The 23228-nt window shown below is 47.0% G+C and overlaps 1 protein-coding gene across 4 annotated transcripts; it reads right to left on the reverse strand.

Annotated features, from left to right (window-relative positions):
• Positions 1-213: 213 nt before the first annotated feature.
• IQCD (IQ motif containing D) lies at positions 214-23222 on the reverse strand. 4 transcript variants are annotated; one of them, XM_069558062.1, is made up of 5 exons: positions 22923-23222; positions 8715-9529; positions 5860-6093; positions 2216-2287; positions 214-645 (listed from the first exon to the last, which is right to left on the reverse strand). In XM_069558062.1, exons 2-5 carry the CDS (start codon positions 9441-9443, stop codon positions 343-345), a joined length of 1338 nt encoding a protein of 445 aa, XP_069414163.1. In that variant the 5' UTR covers positions 9444-9529; positions 22923-23222; the 3' UTR covers positions 214-342. The 4 variants fall into 4 exon arrangements, with proteins under 4 accessions (XP_069414163.1, XP_069414162.1, XP_069414165.1 ...); XM_069558061.1 differs by lacking the exon at positions 22923-23222 and adding an exon at positions 13937-14007; XM_069558064.1 differs by lacking the exon at positions 5860-6093 and having other exon boundaries at positions 22923-23219.
• Between the last annotated feature and the right edge of the window lie 6 nt (positions 23223-23228).

The raw sequence follows: 23228 nt of genomic DNA on the forward strand, positions 1-23228 counted from the left end.
GACCCACACCCAGCTGTCCTGGCCAGTGATGTGTCCGTCGCAGTCATGGCAACTTCCGGTCTGGGACCGGGGTGGGCAGGAGAGAGGGGTGCAGCCCGGGGTGTTCCCCACCGCCTCTCCGCCCCCTCCCCCCGCCCCCGACAATGGACAAAGCATCTGCAGCGTGGACACACCACCCAGGGGCCCCAGGGAAAATGAAGTTTATCTGTAGGCTGTGCTTGACAATGGTTTTTAATTTTGAAAAAGCGTTAAAATCATAAACCACGGGGCTCCCCATCCCAGGGGCTTCCCAGGCAGGCTCTCGAGTGAGAGGTTAGATTATGGCGAGCGCGAAGGGAAGATTTACTTCTTGCCCTTTCTTTTGCCCTTGCCTTTCTCCTTCTCTCCTTTGCCCTTGCCCCGCTTCTTCTTCTTGGACTTGAGCATGGAGCGGACCAGGTAGCCCTTCCACAGGGCCTGGATGAGAGTGGCGGCCCGCACCATGCGCACCATCTCCTGCTCGTCCTCTAGCCTCTTCTTGGCCAAGATCTCGCGCTCGGCCTGGATCTGGGAGAACTCTTCCACCAGCACGTCGTACCGCTTCTTCAGCTCCTCCAGCTGGAGCTGCTCCTCTTTGTGGATGATGTCCAGCTCCTCGTACTCGTCCTGGGGCGAGAGGCAGGGAGCGGGTGGGCCACCCCCAGGCTCAGAGCTCCCGTCTCCACCCACTTGTGCGCAGGCTCCCCGCCTCCCTGCAGGTGCTGCCGCCCCCAGCCATGGCCGCCAATGCTAAGCTTGTCTGCATCCCAGGCCCGGATGGGAAGGGGAGAGGTGATGGCGGTCCATCCCCAGCTTGCGGTGTGACGCCCGGCTTAAATAATTTCTGGAGTGAGGAAAACACCCAGCTTGTGAGCTGGGCCTACTGGGCTTCTAATCTCAGCTTGGCCACATCTTGAGGGGCTTCACCTTGTTCCAAGCCTTCCCTTTTTCCTCATCTGAAACGTGGGGACAATTCCAAATCCAGGAGCAGGGATGGGAACTATTTCCCTGATTAAATGTTGGGCTGGATGCAACGTCCTAGATGGTGACGCCAGGCACACAGTGGGGACGTTTAAAAAAATGCCAGCTGCTGCCATCAACGTGGTCCGTGTCACAAAGATACCCAGAGAGGACCTTCCTTGGGTGATGGAACCCCACAGTTCTTCCCTACCTCTAACCATAGGCTCTCCTGCTGTAATTCACACCTATCTTCCTCCCTCCCTCTTTCCCACCAAGTATCTATTAGAAGCACAGTACTTCCAGAGGAGGCAGAGCTAAGTGGACTCTGTCTTTGCCATCATTAACCCACCACCCTCACTGGGAACAGAGAAATGAGCACAGCCTCCAGTCTCCCCCTTCCTAGAGCGCTGGGGATCAGACAGACCCCAAGTTGCCCTACTCTTGACAGCACGCCTGACATTAGGCCACTCAGAGGCTGAGGTCCTCTCCAGTGCTCACCAGGCCTTCGTGGCCCCAAAGTTGGGGCTCTGGGCTCTGGGCCACTGATGTCAGCACAGAGCTGCATGGAGGCCTCAGGGCCTCCCTGTTTTATAGGCTGCTGTCCCCTGAGCACCTGCTTCAGGCCAGATCCTGTGTTGTACGAGCCTCAATGAATCCCCACCATGGTCCTGGCCTGGGTGTTACTGCTTATGTTGATCACATGCACAATCCAAGGTCAAGTCCCTTGCTTAAGGTCACACAGGGACATAAGTGCCACTAGAGTGGAACCTCCAGGTGACAATGGGCACTTTCTTCACTGCTGGAGGCTGGCACCCGGCCCATCTCAAGCACTTGGTGGAAAGTTCCCGGGTAACTGAGTGAAGTGGTGGAGGTGAACTCGTACTTGAATCCAGCACCGATGAGTCCTGGCTGGCGGGGCTGCTGGAGGGAGCTGAACAGGAGGGGACAGGGAGCCTGGGATGTTGACCCTAGATGGAACCGAGATCTTTGGATCTGGTGTCAAACGCCACTTAGTGGCTGGCAGCTTCCGTTTCCTTCCTTTGCCACTGCTGCCCTCACTGCCCCAGGCTAGACAAACCCTTGAGCCTAAGGAAGGGACAGGGAAGTCACTCTGGGGAGGCCCAGAACTGGGCGTAGACCATGGACCATCTGAGGGCTTCTCTTCCCCTGCCCCCTCACCCCGATTCCTAGAAGGTCTTGGGAAACACACTTGAGACAGAATTAGGCAGACAAATACCTGCTTTTCACTCATCTCCGAATCGTATTTCTGGATCCAGTTCTCAATTTCCGTTTCCACTTTATATTTTTTCTGAAAAAAAAAAAAAAAAGAAAATTCAATTAGTCATTGTTTGATGGACCTATAGTAACAATGAACGGCACCGAGGCTGCTCTGTGTCAGCAGGCAGTATGTCATGCCTCGCCTACTTGAATCCACACTACAAGGTAGGTTCTCCATTTCACAGATGAGGGCACGGAAGATCAGGAGTACTGACTCACTGGACCCAAGACCACGGAACTGATGGGTGGTCAGAGCTCGGATGTGAAGCCAGCTGTCTGGCTCCAGAACATTCTAGGCAGATGGAGCAGCAGGTGCAAAGGCCCTGAGCTGGGAACAAGTTCGTGATGTTTAAAGAATAGGCACCTGAGCCTGTGTGGCTGGGATGGCATGGCCACGGGTGAGCATGGTCCCAGTGAGTTCAGAGTGAGAAGCTATGTCGCACGAGGGTCTGCAGCGGGAGGAGTTTGGTTTCTAGTGTAAGGGGGAGGGGACGCTTGCTGTTGCATGGATTTAGACCCAGCGGAGGAATGTGCTCTAATTTTGTCTTTAAAAGATCAGCTCCTGTACATACAATGGAATGTTCAGTTCAGTTCAGTCACTCAGTCCAACTCTTTGCAACCCCATGGACTGCAGCACGCCAAGCCTCCATGTCCATCACCAACTCCCAGAGTTTACTCAAACTCATCTCCATTGAGTCTGTGATGCCATCCAACCATCTCATCCTCTGTTGTCCCCTTCTCCCGCCTTCAAAGTTTCCCAGCATCAGGGTCTTTTCCAATGAGTCAGTTCTTCACATCAGGTGCCCAAAGTATTGGAGTTTCAGCTTCAACATCAGTCCTTCCAATGAACACCTAGGACTGATCTCCTTTAGGATAGACTGGTTGGATCTCCTTGCAGTCCAAGGGACTCTCAAGAGTCTTCTCCAACACCACAGTTCAAAAGCATCAACTCTTCAGCGTTCAGCTTTCTTTTATAGTCTAACTCTCACATCCATACATGACTACTGGAAAAATCATAGCCTTGACTAGACAGACCTTTGTTGGCAAAGTAATGTCTCTGCTTTTTAATATGCTGTCTAGGTTGGTCATAACCTTCCTTCCAAGGAGTAAGCGTCTTTTAATTTCATGGCTGCAGTCACCATCTGCAGTGATTTTGGAGGCCAAAAAAATAGTCAGTCACTGTTTCCATCATTTCCCCATCTACTTGCCATGAAGTGATGGGACCGGATGCCATGATCTTAGTTTTCTGAAAGTTGAGCTTTAAGCCAACTTTTTCACTCTCCTCTTTCACTTTCATCAAAAGGCTCTTTAGTTCTTCTTCACTTTCTGCCATAAGGATGGTGTCATCTGTATATGTGAGGTTATTGATATTTCTCCCAGCAATCTTAATTCCAGCCTGTGCTTCATCCAGCCCAGTGTTTCTCATGATGTACTCTGCACATAAGTTAAACAAGCAGGGTGACAATATACAGCCTTAACATACTCCTTTCCCTATTTGGAACCAGTCTGTTGTTCCATATCCAGTTCTAACTGTTGCTTCCTAACCTGCATACAGGTTTCTCAAGAGGCAGGTCAGGTGGTATGGTATTCCCATCTCTTTCAGAATTTTCCACAGTTTGTTGTGATCCACACAGTCAAAGGCTTTGGAATAGTCAATAAAGCAGAAATAGATGTTTTTCTGGAACTCTCTTGCTTTTTCCATGATCCAGCAGATGTTGGCAATTTGACCTCTGGTTCCTCTGCCTTTTCTAAATCCAGCTTGAATATCTAGAAGTTCACAGTTCAGATACTGTTGAAGCCTGGCTTGGAGAATTTTGAGCATTAATTTATTAGCATGTGAGATGAGTGCAATTGTGCGGTATTTTGAACATTCTTTGGAATTGCCTTTCTTTGGGATTGGGATGAAAACTGACCTTTTCCTGTCCTGTGGCCACTGCTAAGTTTTCCAGATTTGCTGGCATATTGAGTGCAGTACTTTCACAGCATCATCTTTTAGGATTTGAAATAGCTCAACTGGAATTCTATCACCTCCACTAGCTTTGTTCATAGTGATGCTTTCTAAGGCCCACTTGACTTCACATTCCAGGATGTCTGGCTCTAGGTGAGTGATCACACCATCGTGATCATCTGGGTCGTGAAGATCTTTTTTGTACAGTTCTGTGTATTCTTGCCACCTCTTCTTAATAGCTTCTGCTTCTGTTAGGTCCATACCATTTCTGTCCTTTATTGAGCCCATCTTTGCATGAAATGTTCCCTTGGTATCTCTAATTTTCTTGAGGAAATCTCTAGTATTTCCCATTTTATTGTTTTCCTCTATTTCTTTGCACTGATCATTGAGGAAGGCTTTCTTATCTCTCCTTGCTATTCTTTGGAATTCTGCAATGTTATTCTGCCATAAAAAGGAGTGAAGTGTTGGCAGATGTTATGTGGGCAGACCTTGAAAAGGAGATGCTAGAAAGACCATATATTTGATGATTCCATTTACATGAAGAGTCCAGAATAGGCAAATCCAAGGAGACAGAAAGTAGATTAGTGGTTTTCAGGGGCTGGGGGAAGGGGAGTGGGTGAGAAACTGCTTAATGAGTACCAGGTTTGTTTGGGGGTGATGGAAGTGTTTTGGAACTAGAGAGAGGTTGTGGTTGTACAACACTGTGAATACTAAGTGCCACTGAATAAAATGGTTATATGTTTTGTTATGTGAATTTCACCTCAATTTTTAAAAATCGGCTCCTTAGTTCTTACGGGTTTCCCTGGTAGCTCAGATGGTAAAGAATCTGCCTGTAATGTAGGAGACCCAGGTTCGAACCCTGGGTTGGGAAGATCCTCTGGAGAAGGAAATGGACAGTATTCTCCAGTATTCTTGCCTAGAAAATCCCATGGACAGAGGAGCCTGGCGGGCTACAGTCCATGGGCTTGCGAAGAGTCCGACATAACTGAGTGACTAAGCACACAGTCCTTATAGTGCAAAAGTTCTTAACTTGCGCACCATGCACAGGCTGGCTTCAGGGAGCCTGTGACCCAAGAATTGCCCACCCCTGTGTGCAGGGGCACCTGTGCCTTTTCATGGGGGAGAGGCCCAGGGCTTCCAGCAGATTCTCCAAAGAGTTGTGAAATGAAAACAAAGTGAGGACAAGTGATAGCAAGCGTGCCCGTGGTGTGGAAAGGGAGTCCACAGCAAACTGGTGCTTGTGGGGTGCCTGTGGGGCCTGGGGCCTGGCTGAGATGAGGGAGAAGGCGGATGAAGAAAGGATACTTATTGAGCACCTACTAGGCACCAGCTCTCCACCCACCATCTCATCTAGTTCTCGTAATAACTCATTGAGGCCTATTCAATCGTGATCGTCTTCAAGATATGAAAACTAAGACTTGGAGGGGGCTGAGGGATTTGCCAGAGGTTTCCGGGTGCCTTCATTTCCTTTGCAGGATGGGTAGGTGGGTGTCCTCCTCCTCCTTGTGGGGCTCAGAGGAGCTTGGGAGCTTGCTCGAGATCACAGAGCTGGCATGTAGTGGGACCCCATGTCTCTGCCCCCAGTGCCCCCCGGCTCCTCTGCCCTCCCCCTGCCCTGGTGGCCCCCCTGCCCGCGTCCCCCCTCCCCAGGGCACCTTCCTCAGCGCCTGCTCTGTGTCCCGGTTCTCCATGACCAGGTTGTGGAACTGCGACTGCAGCACCAGGATCTCCTGCTGGACCGCGGCCACCCTGGCCTGTGAGGCCCGGAAGTCCGCCTTCTGCTGCTTCTCCGCCTCCTGCTTGGTGCGCAGGAGGCTGTTCTCCGAGAACCTGAGCACCTGGTGCAGGTGGTTTTTCAGCTCTTGGACCACAAAGTTCTCCTTCTCCACCTGGACCGGAAAGAGGAGAGACTCTGGAGGATACCGCCCACCATCGTGGGTCTCCGTGGCAGGAGAGGCTGGCGTGCCTGCAGCTCTCGGAGGTGGGGGGGCATTATTATGTCTCCCCATCTTTCCCCTGGCCCAGGATGAAGACGGAACCGCCTGCCTAGAGACGAGAAAATGGAGGGGTTGAGTCTGTCTGGGGTTGCGCAGCTTAACTGGAATTTGAAGCTGGGTCTGTTCCATCTGGAGCCCACGTCTGTGGCCACCACCCTCTGTTTCCTGGCATGAGCCAAGGGCTCAGCGTGCCTGAGACAGCTCCATGCTCCTGCCTGAGGCGCAATGGGAAGTACCCAGTTGGCAGAGATACCTGGCGTGATGCATGAAGGTGTGAGATAAACACCCAGCACAGGGAATGCCACCGGTTCTCCCCTTGAGGGCCTGGCTTGGCTCCTCCCCGCAGTGGGTTCTGAAACAGGAATTAGGGTTGGGGGCGGGGGAGTTGGGCTGTTCTGTAAATAAGCTCCAAAGGCTGATCACAAGCGCGAGAGTTTCCCTCTGAACACACCGGTGCTGTGGCTGGCTCAGGCCGGCAGCCTTGGGCTGGGGGGTGGCTGGCAGGGGGGCGGAAGTGGGTCTGAGCTCACTTCCTGGACTCAGGGAGTGGCAGGTGGGGCTGGGGAGGGGGTTTGAGGCCAGCCTGTCCTGTGGGCAACTCTTCAACCTTCAGGTGCTGGGTTTGAAGGCAGGCAATGCTATGAGGAGTCAGAGCTTCTCGTGTGGACCCCTGAAGCCTGCCTAATTGGTGTCACCCCCTCATTTTACACTGAGATCCGATGACCTGATGAAATTTGCCCACCTGGCAGAAATGAAATTTGCCCACCCAGATCTGTCCACCTTGGCAGCCCCAAGTTGTTTTCTACCACCGGAATGAGATCAGCAAAGACACTTGGGAGGGTGGGGTCCTGTCTCTGTCCCTAAGTCACCCCTCCAACCTCTGAGTGACCTCCTCTGACTGAGCTCCTGGGAGCCTGTCATCTCTGCACTCACCAAATAATCAGCATGCCTGCTTTTCATGCCAGGTCTGCTGGGGACACAGTGGGGAGCTGAGAGAGACGAGGTCCTTGTCCTCTTGTGGGGGACCCAGACCCCAATCAAATCATCACACCAGTAGTCATCAACAAGCCCTAGGGAATGCCGAACAGGACCAAGTCAGGAAACCAGTGCGCCAGGGAGGGAGAGTGGCCTTGATCTCTCATCTATCGCAGGGCGATGAAAAGGTAGCAGCTGTCCCCCAGGACCTGCTCTCCCTGGCAAGGCTGTAGAGCAAAATGTTTTGCTGGGAGCCTGGCCCCAGCTACAGACCACTTTCCCAGCATCTCTAGCACTGGCTAAGAACTGATTCCAGGCAGCGGCCCAAAAAAGCAGGTCAAAGCCCCCTTCTCTGCTTTCCTCTTTTCTGCTGGCTGAACCAATGACAATATGACTGGGGGAAGCTGGAACAGCGTGTTGGGTCCACGGTTTGAAGTCTCATGTGGGGGATGTCAGAGAAGCCAGCCAGAAGGAACCTGGGCCCCTGACAAGTTTAAGAAGCAGAACTTCCGTGCCGGCTCTCTGTTAAACAGAAATCCATCTCCAGCTTGACTAAGCCCCTATTATTTGGGGTCTCTTTGTTTTAGCAGCTAAACCTATACTTATACATCATCTCCAGGGACTTTGTAAGATGTTGGTGAGAAAATGTATGTAAAAAAATAACACATAGGACTTCCCTGGTGGTCCAGTGGTGAAGAATCAGCCTGCCAATGTAGGGGACATGTGTTTGATCCCTGGTCTGGGAAGATCCCACATGCTGTGGGGCAGCTGAGCCCGAGCGCCACAGCTTCCCAGCCTATGCTCTGGAGTTTGTTCTTCACAAGAGAAGACAGCACAATGAGAAGCTGCCGCACCACAAATAGAGGACAGCCCTGGCTCACTGCAATCAGAGAAAGCCCGCAGGCAGCAACGAAGACCAAGCTCAGGTCGTCAAAAATAAATGAACAAAAATAATTTTTAAAATAAAATAACACAGTAGGTGTCCCCAGATGGTTATTAGGTTGGGATCGTGTTACCTTTTCTCTCTTAAAAATTGTTCTAGAACTTCCACCCCTCTCACCTGCTCTCAGGACAAAGATCACATTCCAAAGATCACCTCAAAGGTGATCTCTCAGCAAAGTCTTAAATGCCTATTACCCAGCCCTGGCCTGAAAGGTCCCTCTCTATTTCACCCACCTGGTTTACACCCTCTCATTCTTCAAGTCATGGCTTCCACCTCTCTGAGTTCCAAGTTCAGGTCTCCTATAACACTCTCTTATCGCACCTTGTACTTAACCCTTTCTTGTACTTCTCAAGACTGTAAATAAATCAGCTCTTTAAGACCTGCCTTCCCTCTCGTGAACTCCATGAGGCTGGGACCATGTGGACTCATCATTTGTAAGACCTGGCACCTGGTGAGTACTCAAAACAATATTTATGGAGCAAATGAATGAAAACAACTATTTAAACCGTGGAGGGAAGAAACCTCAATTGCCAAAAGACGTGGGACCTCTCCCCGGGGCTCCCGCTGTAATCTGAGCAGTACCGTGTATTCATACCTCCGCATTCCTGTTCCTCACACAGGCGGCCAGTTCATTTTCCAGCGTGTCGATGATCTCTTGGTGCCTCCGATTCCGTCGGGTGATGTCCTGGATGAACTGGATCTTGTCTCTGGCTTCCATGGGACTGGTGAGTAACTTCTCAAACAGGAAACCTCGGAGTTCTACCAGGCTATCGATAAAACACTGGGCTTCCTTGCTCCTGCCCAAGGTCTGCGCCTGCAGCAGGCTGGCGGCCTGGGGGTTACTGAGCAGGAGTCTTACGACGTTCTTGGTGGATTCTTTGATTCCCTGCATCAGCGGCGGGAGCTGGGATTTCTGCACGTCCATGGCGAAGAGGCGCTCTCGGAACCACGCTTCATCCTCGAACTCTTCCGCCTCCTTCAGTTTCCTTTCTTCCTCCTGCAGGTAACTGACTCGGCCCAGGAAGGTCTGGCAGAGGTCCTCGTGCTCCCTCACTGCCTTCGCGATGTCCGGCCCCAGCATCCCCTCCGAAGTCTTGGAATCGGACGCCGCGTGGGACAGCAGGCTCACCAGCTCCACCTTGTGGATGGTCTCGTCCAGGACGGACATGATCCTCTTGGTCTCGATGGTGGTGAGTTTGGTCTTGGCGGGGATCAGGGCTTTTGGCGGGGTGGTGGACTTTTTGGTTGTCTGGGCTATCAGCCTTATTTTGTTGATATCAAGACCTTGGTAGAGGGGGGCCACGGTTAGGACGTCCAGAGCCATTTTATGGGCTTTGCCTCTGCACACCCTGACAGATTGAGACTTGGGTAGGCTCCCTGGGCCTCCTGCTTTGATTATGTTTGGCCACCCTGAAAAAGGAAGCAGAAGGCAGTCAGCAGAGCCACGCTGACATCGGGATGGCTGGCGTGGCCATAGCAGCTGTAAACTGTTGACGTGGAGAGTTCACCTTAGATGTTCTGCATCTTTGACCCAGAACTTCTCACAGAAAGCAGTTTTTAGCTCTGTGACAGTGTCAGGGCCCCAAGGGTAAGGGGACCAAATAAGGAGGTGGGTCTCAGGCACATGTGTCAGGCAGGGGCCAAGCAGGAATACAGACATCATTCTAAGCATTTAAACACACCCTGGGCTTCCCAGGTGGCTCAGTGGGAACGTCAGTGGAGACATCAGTGGAGACGTGGTTTGGATCCCTGGGTCAGGAAGATCCCTTGGAGAAGGGCATGGCAGCCCACTCCAGTATTCTTGCCTGGAGAACCCCACAGACAGAAGAACCTGGTGGGCTACAGTCTGTGGAGTTGGAAAGAGTCGGACATGACTGAGCACACACACCAGTGACATGGGTGATGGAAGAGCTGAGTGGCCAACGAGGGGAACGGGAAGCTACCCAGCGATTGGCAGTGGCCGGAAGCCACACCGCAGGAGGAGGAGGGGCGGGTCTGGGGATCAGGGTCCCCTGGGGGAAGCTGGAGCCACAGCCATTTCCTGTCCAGGAGTCACGGTAGCCCCAGAGGAGCTGTGGCCTCTGCTGGAAATGCAGCCCAAAACAGAGAGAAGGGGCAGAAATCTGGTTCCTCCCTTCGTCCAGCCTTCCAATCTAACACCAGCACCTCCTCTTAACCAAATTCAGGGGGAAACCAGCTGACAAGGGAGCCTGGGCAATGCAGCCAGCAGGGGTGGACAGCCAGAGAGAGCAGAAGAGAGACAAGCACGTAATAGCGCTGAGAGCAAGCACCACGAGGACAAGCACAGTGTATCTGCCCTGGCTTTTAAAAATGTATTTTAAAAATCGGGGTGGGGATGACCGGTGACTTCAAAGCACAACTTAAAAAAACTGTTTTGCTACAGAAACAGACTCAGACATAGAAAACAAACTTCCGTTTATCACAGGGGAAGGAGGTGGGGATAATTTAGGAGTATGGGATTTACAGATCCACACTTCTGTATATAAAATAGATAAACAACAAGGATTTACTGTACAGCACAGGGAACTATATTCAATATCTTGTAATAACATAATGGAAAAAAATCTTAAAAGTTGTACATATATGTATATATATGAAACTGAACCACCGTACTGTATGCCTGAAACTGACAAATATTGTAAGTCAAGTATACTTCAATCTTTATATATTTTTAAAAAAATACTGTTTTAGGGACTTCCCTGGGGGTCCAGTGGTTAAAAATCCGCATTCCAATGCAAGGGACTCAGGTTGAATCCCTGGTTGGGGAACTAAGATCCCACATGCCAAGGGGGCAACTCAGCCCGTGTCACAGCTAGAGAGAAGCCAGAGTGTCATGATGAAGATCCTGTGTGTCACAACCAAGCCCTGATACAGCCAAATAAATAAATACTTTTTTAAAAAAAAGAAAAACTGTTTTGCTAGATGCAACAGTGTATAGTGAAGTGGCTTCTGGATCACAAAAAGGACATTAGTAGGAAAACCTATGATAGCCAAATAAAGTTAATAGTTTAGTTCCTAGCATTGTATAATTTTAATTTCTTAGCTTTGACAAACCATGGTTATGTAAGATATTAACATCTGGGGGAGCTGAATGAAGGTTACAGGGGAATTCTCTGTATTATCTTTTCTATTTTTCTGTAAATCTATAATTACTACAAAATTAAAAGTTTAAAAGACTTTCAGGAAAAAAAAATACCTATGATGGCATTCAGAAATCGGTCATCAGTGTTGCCTATATGGCCGGATGGCTAAGAGTACTAAGCTTTGCAGCAACCCCATATGAGTTTCAGATCCTCGCTGCGGGACCCTGGGCTGGTTATTTAATCCCACTAAGCCTGGAAGGAATGATGCTAAAGCTGAAACTCCAGTACTTTGGCCACCTCATGCGAAGAGTTGACTCACTGGAAAAGACTCTGATGCTGGGAGGGATTGGGGGCAGGAGGAAAAGGGGATGACAGAGGATGAGATGGCTGGATGGCATTACCAAGTCGATGGACGTGAGTTTGAGTGAACTCTGGGAGTTGGTGATGGACAAGGAGGCCTGGCGTGCTGTGATTCATGGGGTCGCAAAGAGTCGGACACGACTGAGTGACTGAACTGAACTGAACTGAACTGAAGCCTGGGCTACCTCAGTCATTAGACAGGGATCATCACAGGGAAAGTTTCTGGCACAGATCCTGGACATTGTGAGTGCTCGATAAATAATGAGTATTATTATCTAGGGGAAAACGAAGTCCCAAGTTCAGGACTTCAGTGGTTTCTCAGTCTGCATCTCCCACCACCCTGCCCCTCCCAGGAGATCCAGATGGCTGGGATCGGCTGGACCTCCCAACATACCGTGTCGAAGATGGACCCCACCACGTCTCCACTCCTCGCCTTGTCCATCTAGTACCCCTTGTCTGGATGGTCAACAACTCTGCCATCTGAATTGCTCAAGCCAGACACCTGAGTGCCACCCGAACTCTGCCTCCTCTCCCATATCCAACGCACCATCCAGTTATCTGTGTTCACCCTTGAGAGCTCCCAGTCTGTTTCCTCCTCAGCAGCCTCTCTGCCACTGAGCAGGGCCCTTGATGGTGCTTGCTTCGTGATTAAAGAGTTCTTTAACTGGTCTGCTTACATCTGCTGCTGCTCCCGGTAAGAAAGATCGTCCGAGTAGTCACCCATTTGGGTATTTATTGAGCCCCCAGGGATGTTAAAAAAGATGCAAGGTATTTCTTGTCCTCCCAGAGTTTATAACCTAGTTTGGGATGTGGAACAGACACACGTGAAAGTTCAGCAACTATGGAAGAGGGGGATGAAGTTGTGTTGTCGGTTGCTTATTACCTGATCTGGCTGCCTTTCTTCCTATTCTCTGGCCCTTTAGGTGTTTCTTGTTTCTTGGATTCCCTCCGCTTCTTTCTGTTTACTCTTTGCTTTGCTGAAAAGGAGGTATCTAGATGTTCAATCCTCTCTCTCTCTCACTTTTTTTTTTTTCTTTTTTTTGGCTGCACGCCATGCAGCATGTGGGATCCGACCCATGTCGGTTTTGAACCCATGTCCCCTGCACTGGGAGTCGGAGTTTTAAACACTGGACTGAGAGGGGGGTGCTCTGTCTTGCCTGTCTTTGATTCCCACCCGCTTCCTGCGCCTTAATAAATCTTGTGAGTTGCTTCAGGCTTCTCCTGAAAATAACATTTTAGGGATGGCCGTGGAGGGTCCTCAGCCTCTCTGGGGATGAAGGAAATCTGCACCGGCCCGTCCAGCCACAGGATGGATGTAAACAAAGTGTTTCATGAAGGCACGTCTCCCCATTGTCCACCCAAGCTCTCAAGCATAAATCAGAATGCCCGAAGTTTTTAGGGCATTGAATGCAGTGTTGAAGAAAATGTTCCCATTTTCAGCCAAATTACCTCTTTTGCTTTAAAGGGCAAACTTGTTTTCTTTGATTATGATGATGCCCGTCAGTTCCTGACAGCTCATTTGGGTGAACCAGAAAAAGCCAGTGGCGCTGGGACTGGGGGAAATGCGTCTGAGTTCTGATGACAAAAATCACTAGAGAATCTCTTTTCCTTGAATTCTAATGCGATCACTTCATGTCCTTTTTAATGCCACCAACCTTAATATTTAAATCGCTTCCAACGCAAGCCTCTCCTTGTAAGATTCCTGCCCTGAGAGTGAAGCATTGCTGTTAATGGAGGGGGGACTTTAATTGGATCATCCCTTTATTTGTCATTAATTCTGCTGCTGAACTTTATAAATGGAAATATATCTTTATCATGCAAATTATACCTCGTTTTCATTCAAATGGGCTTGTTGGATGTTGTATTACATTCCCTCTCGGAACATTTTTGAGTTAAAAAAAAAAATGTTTGAGGTAAATTATGTATGTTTCCCCCTGGGGAGAAAAAGGAGAAGAAAATCCAGCAGCTACAAGTACCCTCAAATCCAGCACTAGTCCATGGAGAAGTCAAAGGATGTGAAAAAACAAGCTTGAGAGAGAGAGACAGAGTGTTTGTGTGTGTCTGGGTGTGGGTGTGGGTGTGGGTGGGTATGAGGGGCATCTCACTTTAAGGAATGCCATTTAAATACTAACTCTTAGGAACTCCTTGGCAGTCCAGTGTTGAGGACTCAGTGCTCGCACAGCCAGGGGACTGGGTTTGATAAGTGGTCAGGGAACTAAGATCCCACAAGCTGAGTGCCGGAAAAAAAAAAAAAAAAAACAAGCAGGTGAGGGAGACAGACTAAATCATCTCAGGGTAAGCTTTGAATCACCTCTCATTGGGTTTTATAGTTTGGAGTCAAGCAATCACATACTTTGGAAATTTTTGTTGTTGCTGCTGTGATTCAGTTGCCAAGTCATGTTCAACTGTTCGAGACCCCCATGGGCTGCACTATGCCAGGCTTCCCTGTCCCTCACCATCTCCGGGAGGTTGCCAAAGTTCATGTCCATTGAATCAGTGAAGCCATCCAACTATCTCATCCTCTGTCATCCCCTTCTCCTGCCTTCAATCATACTCAGCATCAGGGTCTTTTCCAATGAGTCAACTCTTCACATCAGGTGGTCAAAGTATTGGAGCTTCAGTTTCAGCATCAGTCCTTTCAATGAATATTCAGAGTTGATTTCCTTTAGGATTGACTGGTTTGTTCTCCATGTAGTTCAAGGGACTCTCAAGGGTCTTCTCCAGTACTACAATTCAAAAACATCAGTTCTTTGGTGCTCTGCCTTCTTTATTGTCTAGCTCTCATATCCATACATGACTGCTGGAAAAACCATAGCCTTGACTATACAGACTTCTGTTGGCAAAGTGACATCTTTGCTTTTTAACACATTATCTAGATTTGTCAAAGCTTTCCTGCCAAGAAGCAATGGTCTTCTAATTTCATGGCTGGAGTACCATCTGCAGTGATTTTAGAGCCCAAGAAGAGGAAATCTTTCACTGCTTCCACCTTTTCCCCTTCTATCTGCCGTGAAGTGATGGGCCCAGATGCCATGATCTTAGTTTTTTTAATATTGAGTTTTAAGCTGGTTTTTTCACTCTCCTCCTTCACCTGCATCAAGAGGCACTTTAGTTCCTCTTCATTTTATTTTTTTTTTAAGTTTTTAAAAATTAATTTATTTTTTAATTGGAGGATAATTGCTTTACAGAATTTTGTTGTTTTCTGCCAGATATCAACACTTTCTGCCATTAGAATGGTATCATCTGCATATCTGAGGTTATTGATATTTTTCCTGGCAATCTTGATTGTAGCGTGTGATTCATCCAGCCTTGCATTTTGCATGATGTGCTCTGCGTATAAGTTAAATAAACAGGGTGACAACAGCCTTGTGGTACTCCTTTCTCAATTCTGAACCAGTCAGTTGTTCCCTAGAGGGTTCTGACTGTTGCTTCCTGACGCGCATACAGGTTTCTCAGGAGACAGGCATTATGGGCAAATTACAAAGACACACCATGTAACTGATGATGACACGGGGCCCACAGGTCAGCATGATGCCACAGTGATGGGTAACAAGAGACATCCTCATGGCCGCTGGTTCCAACTCAGTGTCGCCCAAATCCCTCTCACTGGAATGTCAGCTTTGTGATTTCTACCAGATCTCTAGACCAGGTTGTGCTATTATCCACTCAGTTATTTTCTTTAAGCACACTTTCATTCTTAAGTACTTCTCATTAAAAAGGAAACTTTATATCTCTGCTGTAACTGGAAAATCTGTTTCAACTCATTAAACAGAAGATGACAATGTCTACCTCCTGATGTTATTTCATTCCAGCTAGATACTGGGACCCAGGCAAGATGAGTCTGAGACTGGAACGCTATCCTTAAAATGCAAGATTAGCAAGCAGTTGTTGTTGTTGAGTCACTCAGTCGTGGCCGACTCTTTTGCAAGGGAAAGTCCCCCTATGGCCACTTTTGAAGGATTACTCAGTCCTCCCTTGTCCTTTTTGAGAACCTGTGTTCCCTGGATGGCTTCTGGCTTGCGGAAGATTCCTGGGCTGGAGGTGGAGCCGTGAACACTGGCGGTAGTAACAGACTGAATCTCATCAGTGGAGATGGCTCTGTGACCGCAGGCTCCAGCGTTACCCTGGGCCTTGGAGACAGAGGGCTCTGAATAGTGTCTGAGGTTGGGACGGAATGCGCTCCACGGGACAGATTTCCAAGCTGCTGGTTAGGCTTATAATGAATAACTCTCTATGGCTGCTGGCCACGGCTATAGCCCTGGGCAAATTCACTTAACCTTCTGGGCCCTTATCTCTGAATCTGGAAAGGAAAACATGAGCCCACTGCATGGTGATTAAGTTTGGGGGTTCCCATGATAGACGAATTTGAAGTTCAGTCCTAGGGGATCACCACTTCCTTGCTCCGTGGCTTTAGGTAAGTCTATTAAGGTCTCTGAGCATCTTCGGCTTCCTCAACTGTGACATTCCCTGGTGGCTCAGATGGTAAAGAGTCCACCTGCAATGTAGGAGATCTGGGTTCAATTCCTGGGTTGGGAAGATCCCCTGGAGAAGGAAATGGCAACCTACTCCAGTATTCTTGCCTGGAGAATTCCATGGACAGAGGAGCCTGGCAGGTTTATGGTCCATGGGGTCACAAAGAGTCAAACATGACTGAGCTAGAGTTTCACTTTCACCTGTGACATGGGGATAATAACAGACGCCATGCTTGATAAAACTGTTGTCAGCATGACATGAAGTCCGGACTCAATCATGTTGGGCTTTTAGGTGGACTTCCAAAATGATATGATTTAATATTGACATTTGAAGACTTCTTAAAACAGAATGTGTGTTTTTCCTCAAAATAATATATATTTGTTTTTGCACAGAAAGGTTTATAAACAGCCAGCATGGATCCATTTTTCTACTCCTTTTTACTATTTCTGTTTTTAATTATGCAGGCTTCTGCATTATTCACAACTTTCTGTAAGTAATGGAGGAAGACAGAGACCGCTTAAACCACTCACCATTTTCCAGGCTCTTCCCTCTTACAAATTAATTCATCACAATTTTTAATTCCTCTTTTGGCAATGTAGCTGTCAAAGTGTTTATTTCTGGTTCTCTGCAACTGTGGGTAGTATCACTTTGGTTGTTTCAGACAGAAGGAAGAATTTCTTAGCAGTGAATTTGGATTTTTCTAAAATAGACTTCCCCACTTAAATATATGTATACATTTAAATCATAATCTTATCAGATGCAAAACACTGGCTTTTCCTGACTGACAGATGTTGCAGAAGAGTCTTTTAAAAACTGTGACCCTTTAGTGAATGGTGGAATCAGTTTGGCTGCTGAGACTAGTATTAAAAATAAATGAAATAAAAAATATCAGAGCACACTGCATGTAGTAAGTATCCTTTTGTATTTAAACAGGCTTGTGCTATGTGCCAGGTTGAGGAGGAAAATGTATTTCTTTGCCTGGCTTGTGGTTAAAAAAAAAGACCTGCACCCAAAAGATTTTATGTTAAAGGCATTTGATTGGCCATAGGATATAACCTGCTGCTAAGGTCTTCCCTGGTGGCTCCGTGGTAAAGAATCTGCCTACAAATGCAGGAGACGCCAGAGATGCAGGTTCAGTTCCTGGGTTGGAAATATTTCTTGGAAGAAATGGCAACCCACTCCAGTATTCTTGCCTGGAAAGTTCCATAGACAGATGAGCCTGGTGGGCTACAGTCCAGGGGATCAAAAAAGAGTCAGACGGAACAAATAATGTGTGCCATTATTTGAAAGCTAAGGTCAAAGAGATAATATTCTCTGATGTTCTGTATTTCAAATGATCTTGATTTTTAATCCCTTTTGCTTTCAGTTCCACTAACTAGGGCTTGAAGGGGAAAGGTTGGGGGGGGCGGTGTATGTGTGTAGCACTTGTGTGAAAATACCAGTGTAGAACAGAGTTGTTCAGTCTCCACACTATTGTCATTTTGGGTCAGATAATTGTTGTGGAGGCTGTCCTGTGTGTTGTAGGATGTTTAGCGTCATTCCTGGCCTCTACCCACTTGATGCCAGTAGCATCCTTCTCTTGCCATTAGCTCCAATCAGTTGGAAATGCAACATCTCCAGACATTGCCCAATGGTCCTGTGGGGTGGGTGTGTGGTGCTCCTCATTGAGAACCACTGGTTTGGACCACAGTGGCCTGGCTCCCCCAAAAAACTCTTACCCACCCATATGCTAAGTCCAGTGCTCTATCCAGATTCAAAGGAAGGCTTGCTCATGCCTTGCCCACTCTGTCTGATGAGGGCCATCTCAAACCACCATCACTTACAGAATCAAGATCAGATTCACCAGCTGGGTCTTAGGAGCCCTGGGTGCAGGATCCTCCCCCGCCAGGGGCTCTTGGAATAAGTCTGGGCAAGTCCCTTATCTCTTTTGCACATGGGAACACACACCTGTCATAGCCATCAAATGGGAACTGGGTTGAGGAAGGATGGTTTAACAGATGGGAAGGCCCTTTGGAGGGTTAAAAGCTCTCTCTCAAGTGGAGTGATTATGATTATGATTATATGTTGAGGGATAAATCAGGTTATACATTGGCCTCACTGCCCAGAGCTGTTTTCTCTCAGGGAGAAAGGGAAGTATGTAGAGGCAGGGAATTTAGCAATTGAGTAGGGAGAAAAGATTCAGTTCTTAATTCTTTTTTTTGTGGCTGCACCGTCTAGCTGGTGGGATCTTAGTTCCCCAACCAAGGATCAAACCTGAGCCCACAGCAGTGAAAGCGCCAAGCCTTAACCACTGGACTGCCAGGTAATTCTGGAAGACTATTTATAATTCAATCTGTTTACTTGTTATAGGTTTATTCAAATTTTCTCTTTCTTCTTGGGTCGATTTTAATAATTTGTCTTTCTAGTCCTGAGTGTTCATTGGAAGGACTGATGTTGAAGTTGAAACTCCAATACTTTGGCCAACTGATTCGAAGAGCTGACTCATTTGAAAAGACCCTGATGCTGGGAAAGATTGAAGGTGGGAGGAGAAGGGGACAACAGAGGATGAGATGGTTGGATGGCATCACCAACCCAATGGAGATGAGTTTGGGTAAACTCTGGGAGTTGGTGATGGACAGGGAGGCCTGGCGTGCTGCAGTCCATGGGGCTGAAAAGAGACACAGCTGAGCGACTGAAGTGAACTGAGGAATTCATTCATTTTATCTAAGTTGTCTTATTTTTTTGGCATGAAGTTTTTCATCATATTCCTTATAATTCTTTAAGTTTCTGTAGTTCTGATTTTGGCAATTTGTGCCTTTTATTTTCTTGGTCAGTCCAGCTATATCTTCCTGGTATATTAGCCTTCCTATCAATATCAAATGGTCCCTCTTTGTTCTAGTAATATTTTCTTTTTGTCTTAAAATCAACTTTGTCTGATAGCAGTTTAGTGTTTCCAGCTTTATTATGGTTACTGTTTGCATGGAGTCCAATTTTTTTTTATTATCTGTGTCTTTTAATCTAAGATGAATTTCTTGTAGGCAGAATATATTTCAGTCTCACTTATGTATTTATTTATCTTGAAGCATTTCTTTCTCTTTTTTTTTTTTTTTACTGTGCCGCACAGCTTAGCTCCTTGACTGGGGATTGAAGCTGCACCTTTGGCAGTGAAAGCACTGAGTCCTAACCACAGGACTGCCAAGGAATTCCTCAGTCTCATTTTTTAAACTTAGTCTGGCAACCTCTGTTTTGATTGGAGTGTTTTTTTCCATTTAATAATTTACATTAAATTATTCATATAGTTGGATTTACATCTGCTGATTTACTAATTTTTATTTATTTCATTGCCGGGGTCCAGCCCCGGTGGATCCAGGGAATTCAAAGCGTGGACAGCGTTGGCATGAGAAAAACTTATTTATTGATTGATATAAGATTAGATTAGGAAGAAACAGTGTAGTAGGAAAATTAAGTGGAGAAAGAGGGCTGAATAACTTGGATTACGTGGAAGACCAATAAAATTCCAGACAAGGAACTTGCACCATCTACGTTGGGCCACCGGCGCTCGCTTGAATATCTAAGGGTGCCTTGCCTTAGGCTCCCTTCACGTGGGTCTTAACAGCCAGGGCAAGTAAGTAGACTTGGCAAGCCTCTGCGCCCCAGATGGGAATTCAGCCTGAAATTAAAGTAAAGAGGAAAAGGAAAAAGAGAGAGAGAGAGACACGGGGGAAACCAGTCCAGCGACTGGCTCCAGCCCCTATTGTCTAGAAAGGCCTTTTATACCTTTTTTGATTGTACATAGGGATCAATGGGTAATACAAAATTATGCAGTGTTAGCAGTCCAGACTCTTATCAAAACCAGGCTTTTTCTCTGCATACCTAATTGTATACACAAGTCTTAGGTGATTTACATCATCTTCTGGCCAAAAAGGGCCAATTAACATTTTACAGCCTTTTTTCTGATAAGGGTTTGTCAACCAGAAGACTTATTTGTGTTGATCTTCCCAAGGTTTGGTGCCACTCTCAGAAAGCACTAAGTAAAGTTACATTCTTACATAGCAAGGACACAAGAGGAGTGCAGTGATATATAACAAAGAGAAGTAGTTAACTCAAAAGTCTAGTGTTGCTAACATCAGAACTACTATATATCTTTTTCCATATCCCATTTATATTGATTAATATCCTCCCAGGTGCCTAAAAGATAAACAATATGGAGGCCTGGCAGCAGTCATTGAGTCAACAGCGAAAACCCTCTACCAATATAATTTTTAACTCTTTAGAAAAGGCTCTGTATCTTTAAGATGCTTCTAAGCCTTGTGCCTCTCACGGTTGGGGGGCTGTAAGCAATTCACAAGAGGTCTGGGGAACCTGTTAGGCAAGCTAGAGAGCAATCAGAGGGGGTTTAACTGAAACATTCCTTTCAAATGCAGAAGACTAAAGCCCTGAATTGACTTTTTTCCAGAGAATATCAGAAAAGTGGAAAAGCAGAGTACAAAGGCTGGCAGATTTTTGGTTTTGGGGGGTACATGCTCAGGAAATGCCAGGGGGAACTCTGAAGTCTGATCACGACCTTGCGTATGTCAGCTTCCTTCCTCATGACCTTGTCACGGGCAGGATTCCTCACACTGGCTTCTGGCATTTCATGCCTTTTCTTTTTTGTCCCCATGCTATTTACCGAATGCTTTTTATTGTGTTAAATGTTTTTAGTCCATTCTTTTAATTATTCCATTGATTTTTAAAATATTTTTTGAGTGGTTTTTTTTTTTTTTTTTAGTGGTCGATTTAGGGATTTTAATGTACACCTTAATTTATCATAATCTATTCTGGGATACTAAATATTTTCTATTTGATAGTCATTGTTATCTTGTCTTCTTTCAGTTATTTAAACATGGTTTCCTTTAGTTCTTTGATCGTATTTATAATAGCTTTTTTGAAGTCTTTGTCTGCTGAAACCAACATCTGGGGACACATAGAGACTGTTTCTATTGACTGCATTTTTCCCCTGAGTATGTTTACACACATCTCACAATTTTTATTGAACACTGGAAATCTTAGAGGGAAATTTTTTTTTGGTAGCAACACAGTATTTTTTTTTTTTCCTAATGATTGCTGTTTTTGTTTTGCTTGGGCATTTGGTAATTTACTTCCTGGACTAAATCTGTCAAGTCAGTCTCCTCCATGGTGTGCAGCTACTGATATCTCTGCTTAATTTTTTTTGCATATTTTTATTTTAAAACTTGGCTTCCTAGGGGTCACCTATGTATCCACATAGTTTAATATTCAGCCAAAAATCAGTCAGGGGTTGTGCTCAAACTTTGAACCAGTAAGGCTCCTATTCTTGGATGGCAAGTACCCTATGCACTCAGTACACCTGTCTACACCAGGCTCCAAAGGCCAAGCATTTCTAAGTCGCTTGGGCCGGAGCAGGTCTCTGCTGCACATGCGCATAACCTCTAGTCAGTCAAGGTAAGACAGAGCTCATCAGGTTCCGCATGGATGCCGCATTCCCCAGAACTCCAAGTTTTCAGTGCACTGTTGGCGCCGAATAGAACTACAACCTTGGACGGCTACACCCGCTGGCGTTCCCTGTTCTCGTCCCACCAAGATTGCTACTTTAGCCAAGAGTCCTCCAAATCAAGTGAGCCCCATCAGACAGCGACAGTGAAGCTCTTGGTTTTCAGGGGGCTACCCGCCCTGGTTGAACTATTATGCCAGATAGAACTGAGTATGGGGAAATCAGAGAAGTCCCAGGTAAGTACAAAACAAACTTGAAGTTTGGTGGTTTTATGAATAAAAGCTCTCAGTTTGTTGTATGCCTTTGGCTGATTTTCAGAGTGCTAATTTAGCAATAGATGGTTTTGTCTAGCTTTATAGTTGCTTTGAAAAATTATTACTGTGTTAAAATATACATAAGTTCAGGGGTAAAGAATCCACCTTCAGTGCAGAAGACCGGGTTGGAGTCCTGGGTTGAGAAGATTCCCTAGAGGAGGGAATGTCAGTCCACTTAGGTATTCTTGCCCGGAAAATCTTACGGACAGAGGAGCCTTGGCGGGCTACTGTTCAAGGGTTTGCAGAGTCAAGACACAACTGAAGCGACCGACTTTGATTGAAGCAACTGAGCACTCATGCAGGCAACATAAAGTTTACCACTGTAACCATTTAAAATTCAGTGGCATTAAATTGTTACATTCATATCTATATGCAACCATCACCACCATCTGCCTTCCAGAACTTTTTCATCATCCCAAATTGAAACTCTGTACCAATTAAGTAATAACTGCCCGTTTCCCACTCCCCCAGCCCCTGGCGACAACTATTCTACTTTGTTTTAGTTAATCCTTGCAACAAACCCTTTCTCTTGAGTATGTAAATGAAATTATATTTTAAGGACAGTGATGGAAGTTAAGGTCTAAAGTTATTATAGCACAAAAGGCCAACATTGGTACAAAGGTACATAATTTAAACACTCACTCTCATTGCATGCTCACCTTGGGATTTATAAGCTGTTGACAGAATGGTAGGGGACTTATAAAACTACTCTCTCACCCCCAACACCTATGTGTAACTTGAAAGTAGTTTAACTTAGGTGTGAGTCCACTTGACTAGTATCATCCACGTTTTACGGATGAGGAAGTGGAACCATGAAGTGGACAAGAGGAAGGGCAGAGTAGAGGCAGAGACACCAAAGAGGACGCCCAGTCGTCTTTGCAGAAGGTCGAGAGGGACGTCCAGACTGAGGCAGGGGCTGGAGATCAGGGTCCTGAGCTGGGGACGGGCTAGCGGTGGGGGGAGGGGGGGCGGGATGCTGATTCCTCAGAGTGTCAAAAAGATAAGAGGACTAGATCCCATTCAACATCTCCCCATCATCTCCAGCCCTTCCCCACATGATCACTCACCTGCTCGGTGGTCTTTAAGTTTTTCTGTCCTTGGTTACCACAGCTGTTCCTGCGTTGCTAGGTTACCCATCAATCTCAGAAGGCGGGACTCGGTGTCTGATTAACTTTCCTTTTCGCCATTCGATTCCTTATTCCCCTCGGTTTGGTCCACCTCCTGAGGACTGACCAATCAGAAACAAGGTGTGTCTAACTCTCCACCAATTGGAAGAGCCGGGCGTCCCTCAGGGTTAAGCTGAACGAGTAAGGCGGGGAGAATAGGCGTGAAAGGGGCGGAGCTTCTTTGTCCCGCCTCTCTTCCCCAGGGAG

Source organism: Ovis canadensis, chromosome 17 (assembly GCF_042477335.2).
Source record: "Ovis canadensis isolate MfBH-ARS-UI-01 breed Bighorn chromosome 17, ARS-UI_OviCan_v2, whole genome shotgun sequence".
NCBI classification, from domain to species: domain Eukaryota; kingdom Metazoa; phylum Chordata; class Mammalia; order Artiodactyla; family Bovidae; genus Ovis; species Ovis canadensis.

Excerpts from the sequence above, each read along its gene's own strand:
- IQCD (XM_069558061.1), bottom strand. The coding sequence starts at position 13,982 with ATGACTTGGCAACTGAATCACAGCAGCAACAACAAAAATTTCCAAA. Across the intron at positions 9,530-13,936 it reads CAACAACAAAAATTTCCAAA|GGTGGCCAAACATAATCAAA; the intron begins GTATGTGATTGC and ends TTCCTTTTTCAG. Across the intron at positions 6,094-8,714 it reads TGAGGAACAGGAATGCGGAG|GTGGAGAAGGAGAACTTTGT; the intron begins GTATGAATACAC and ends TTTCCGGTCCAG.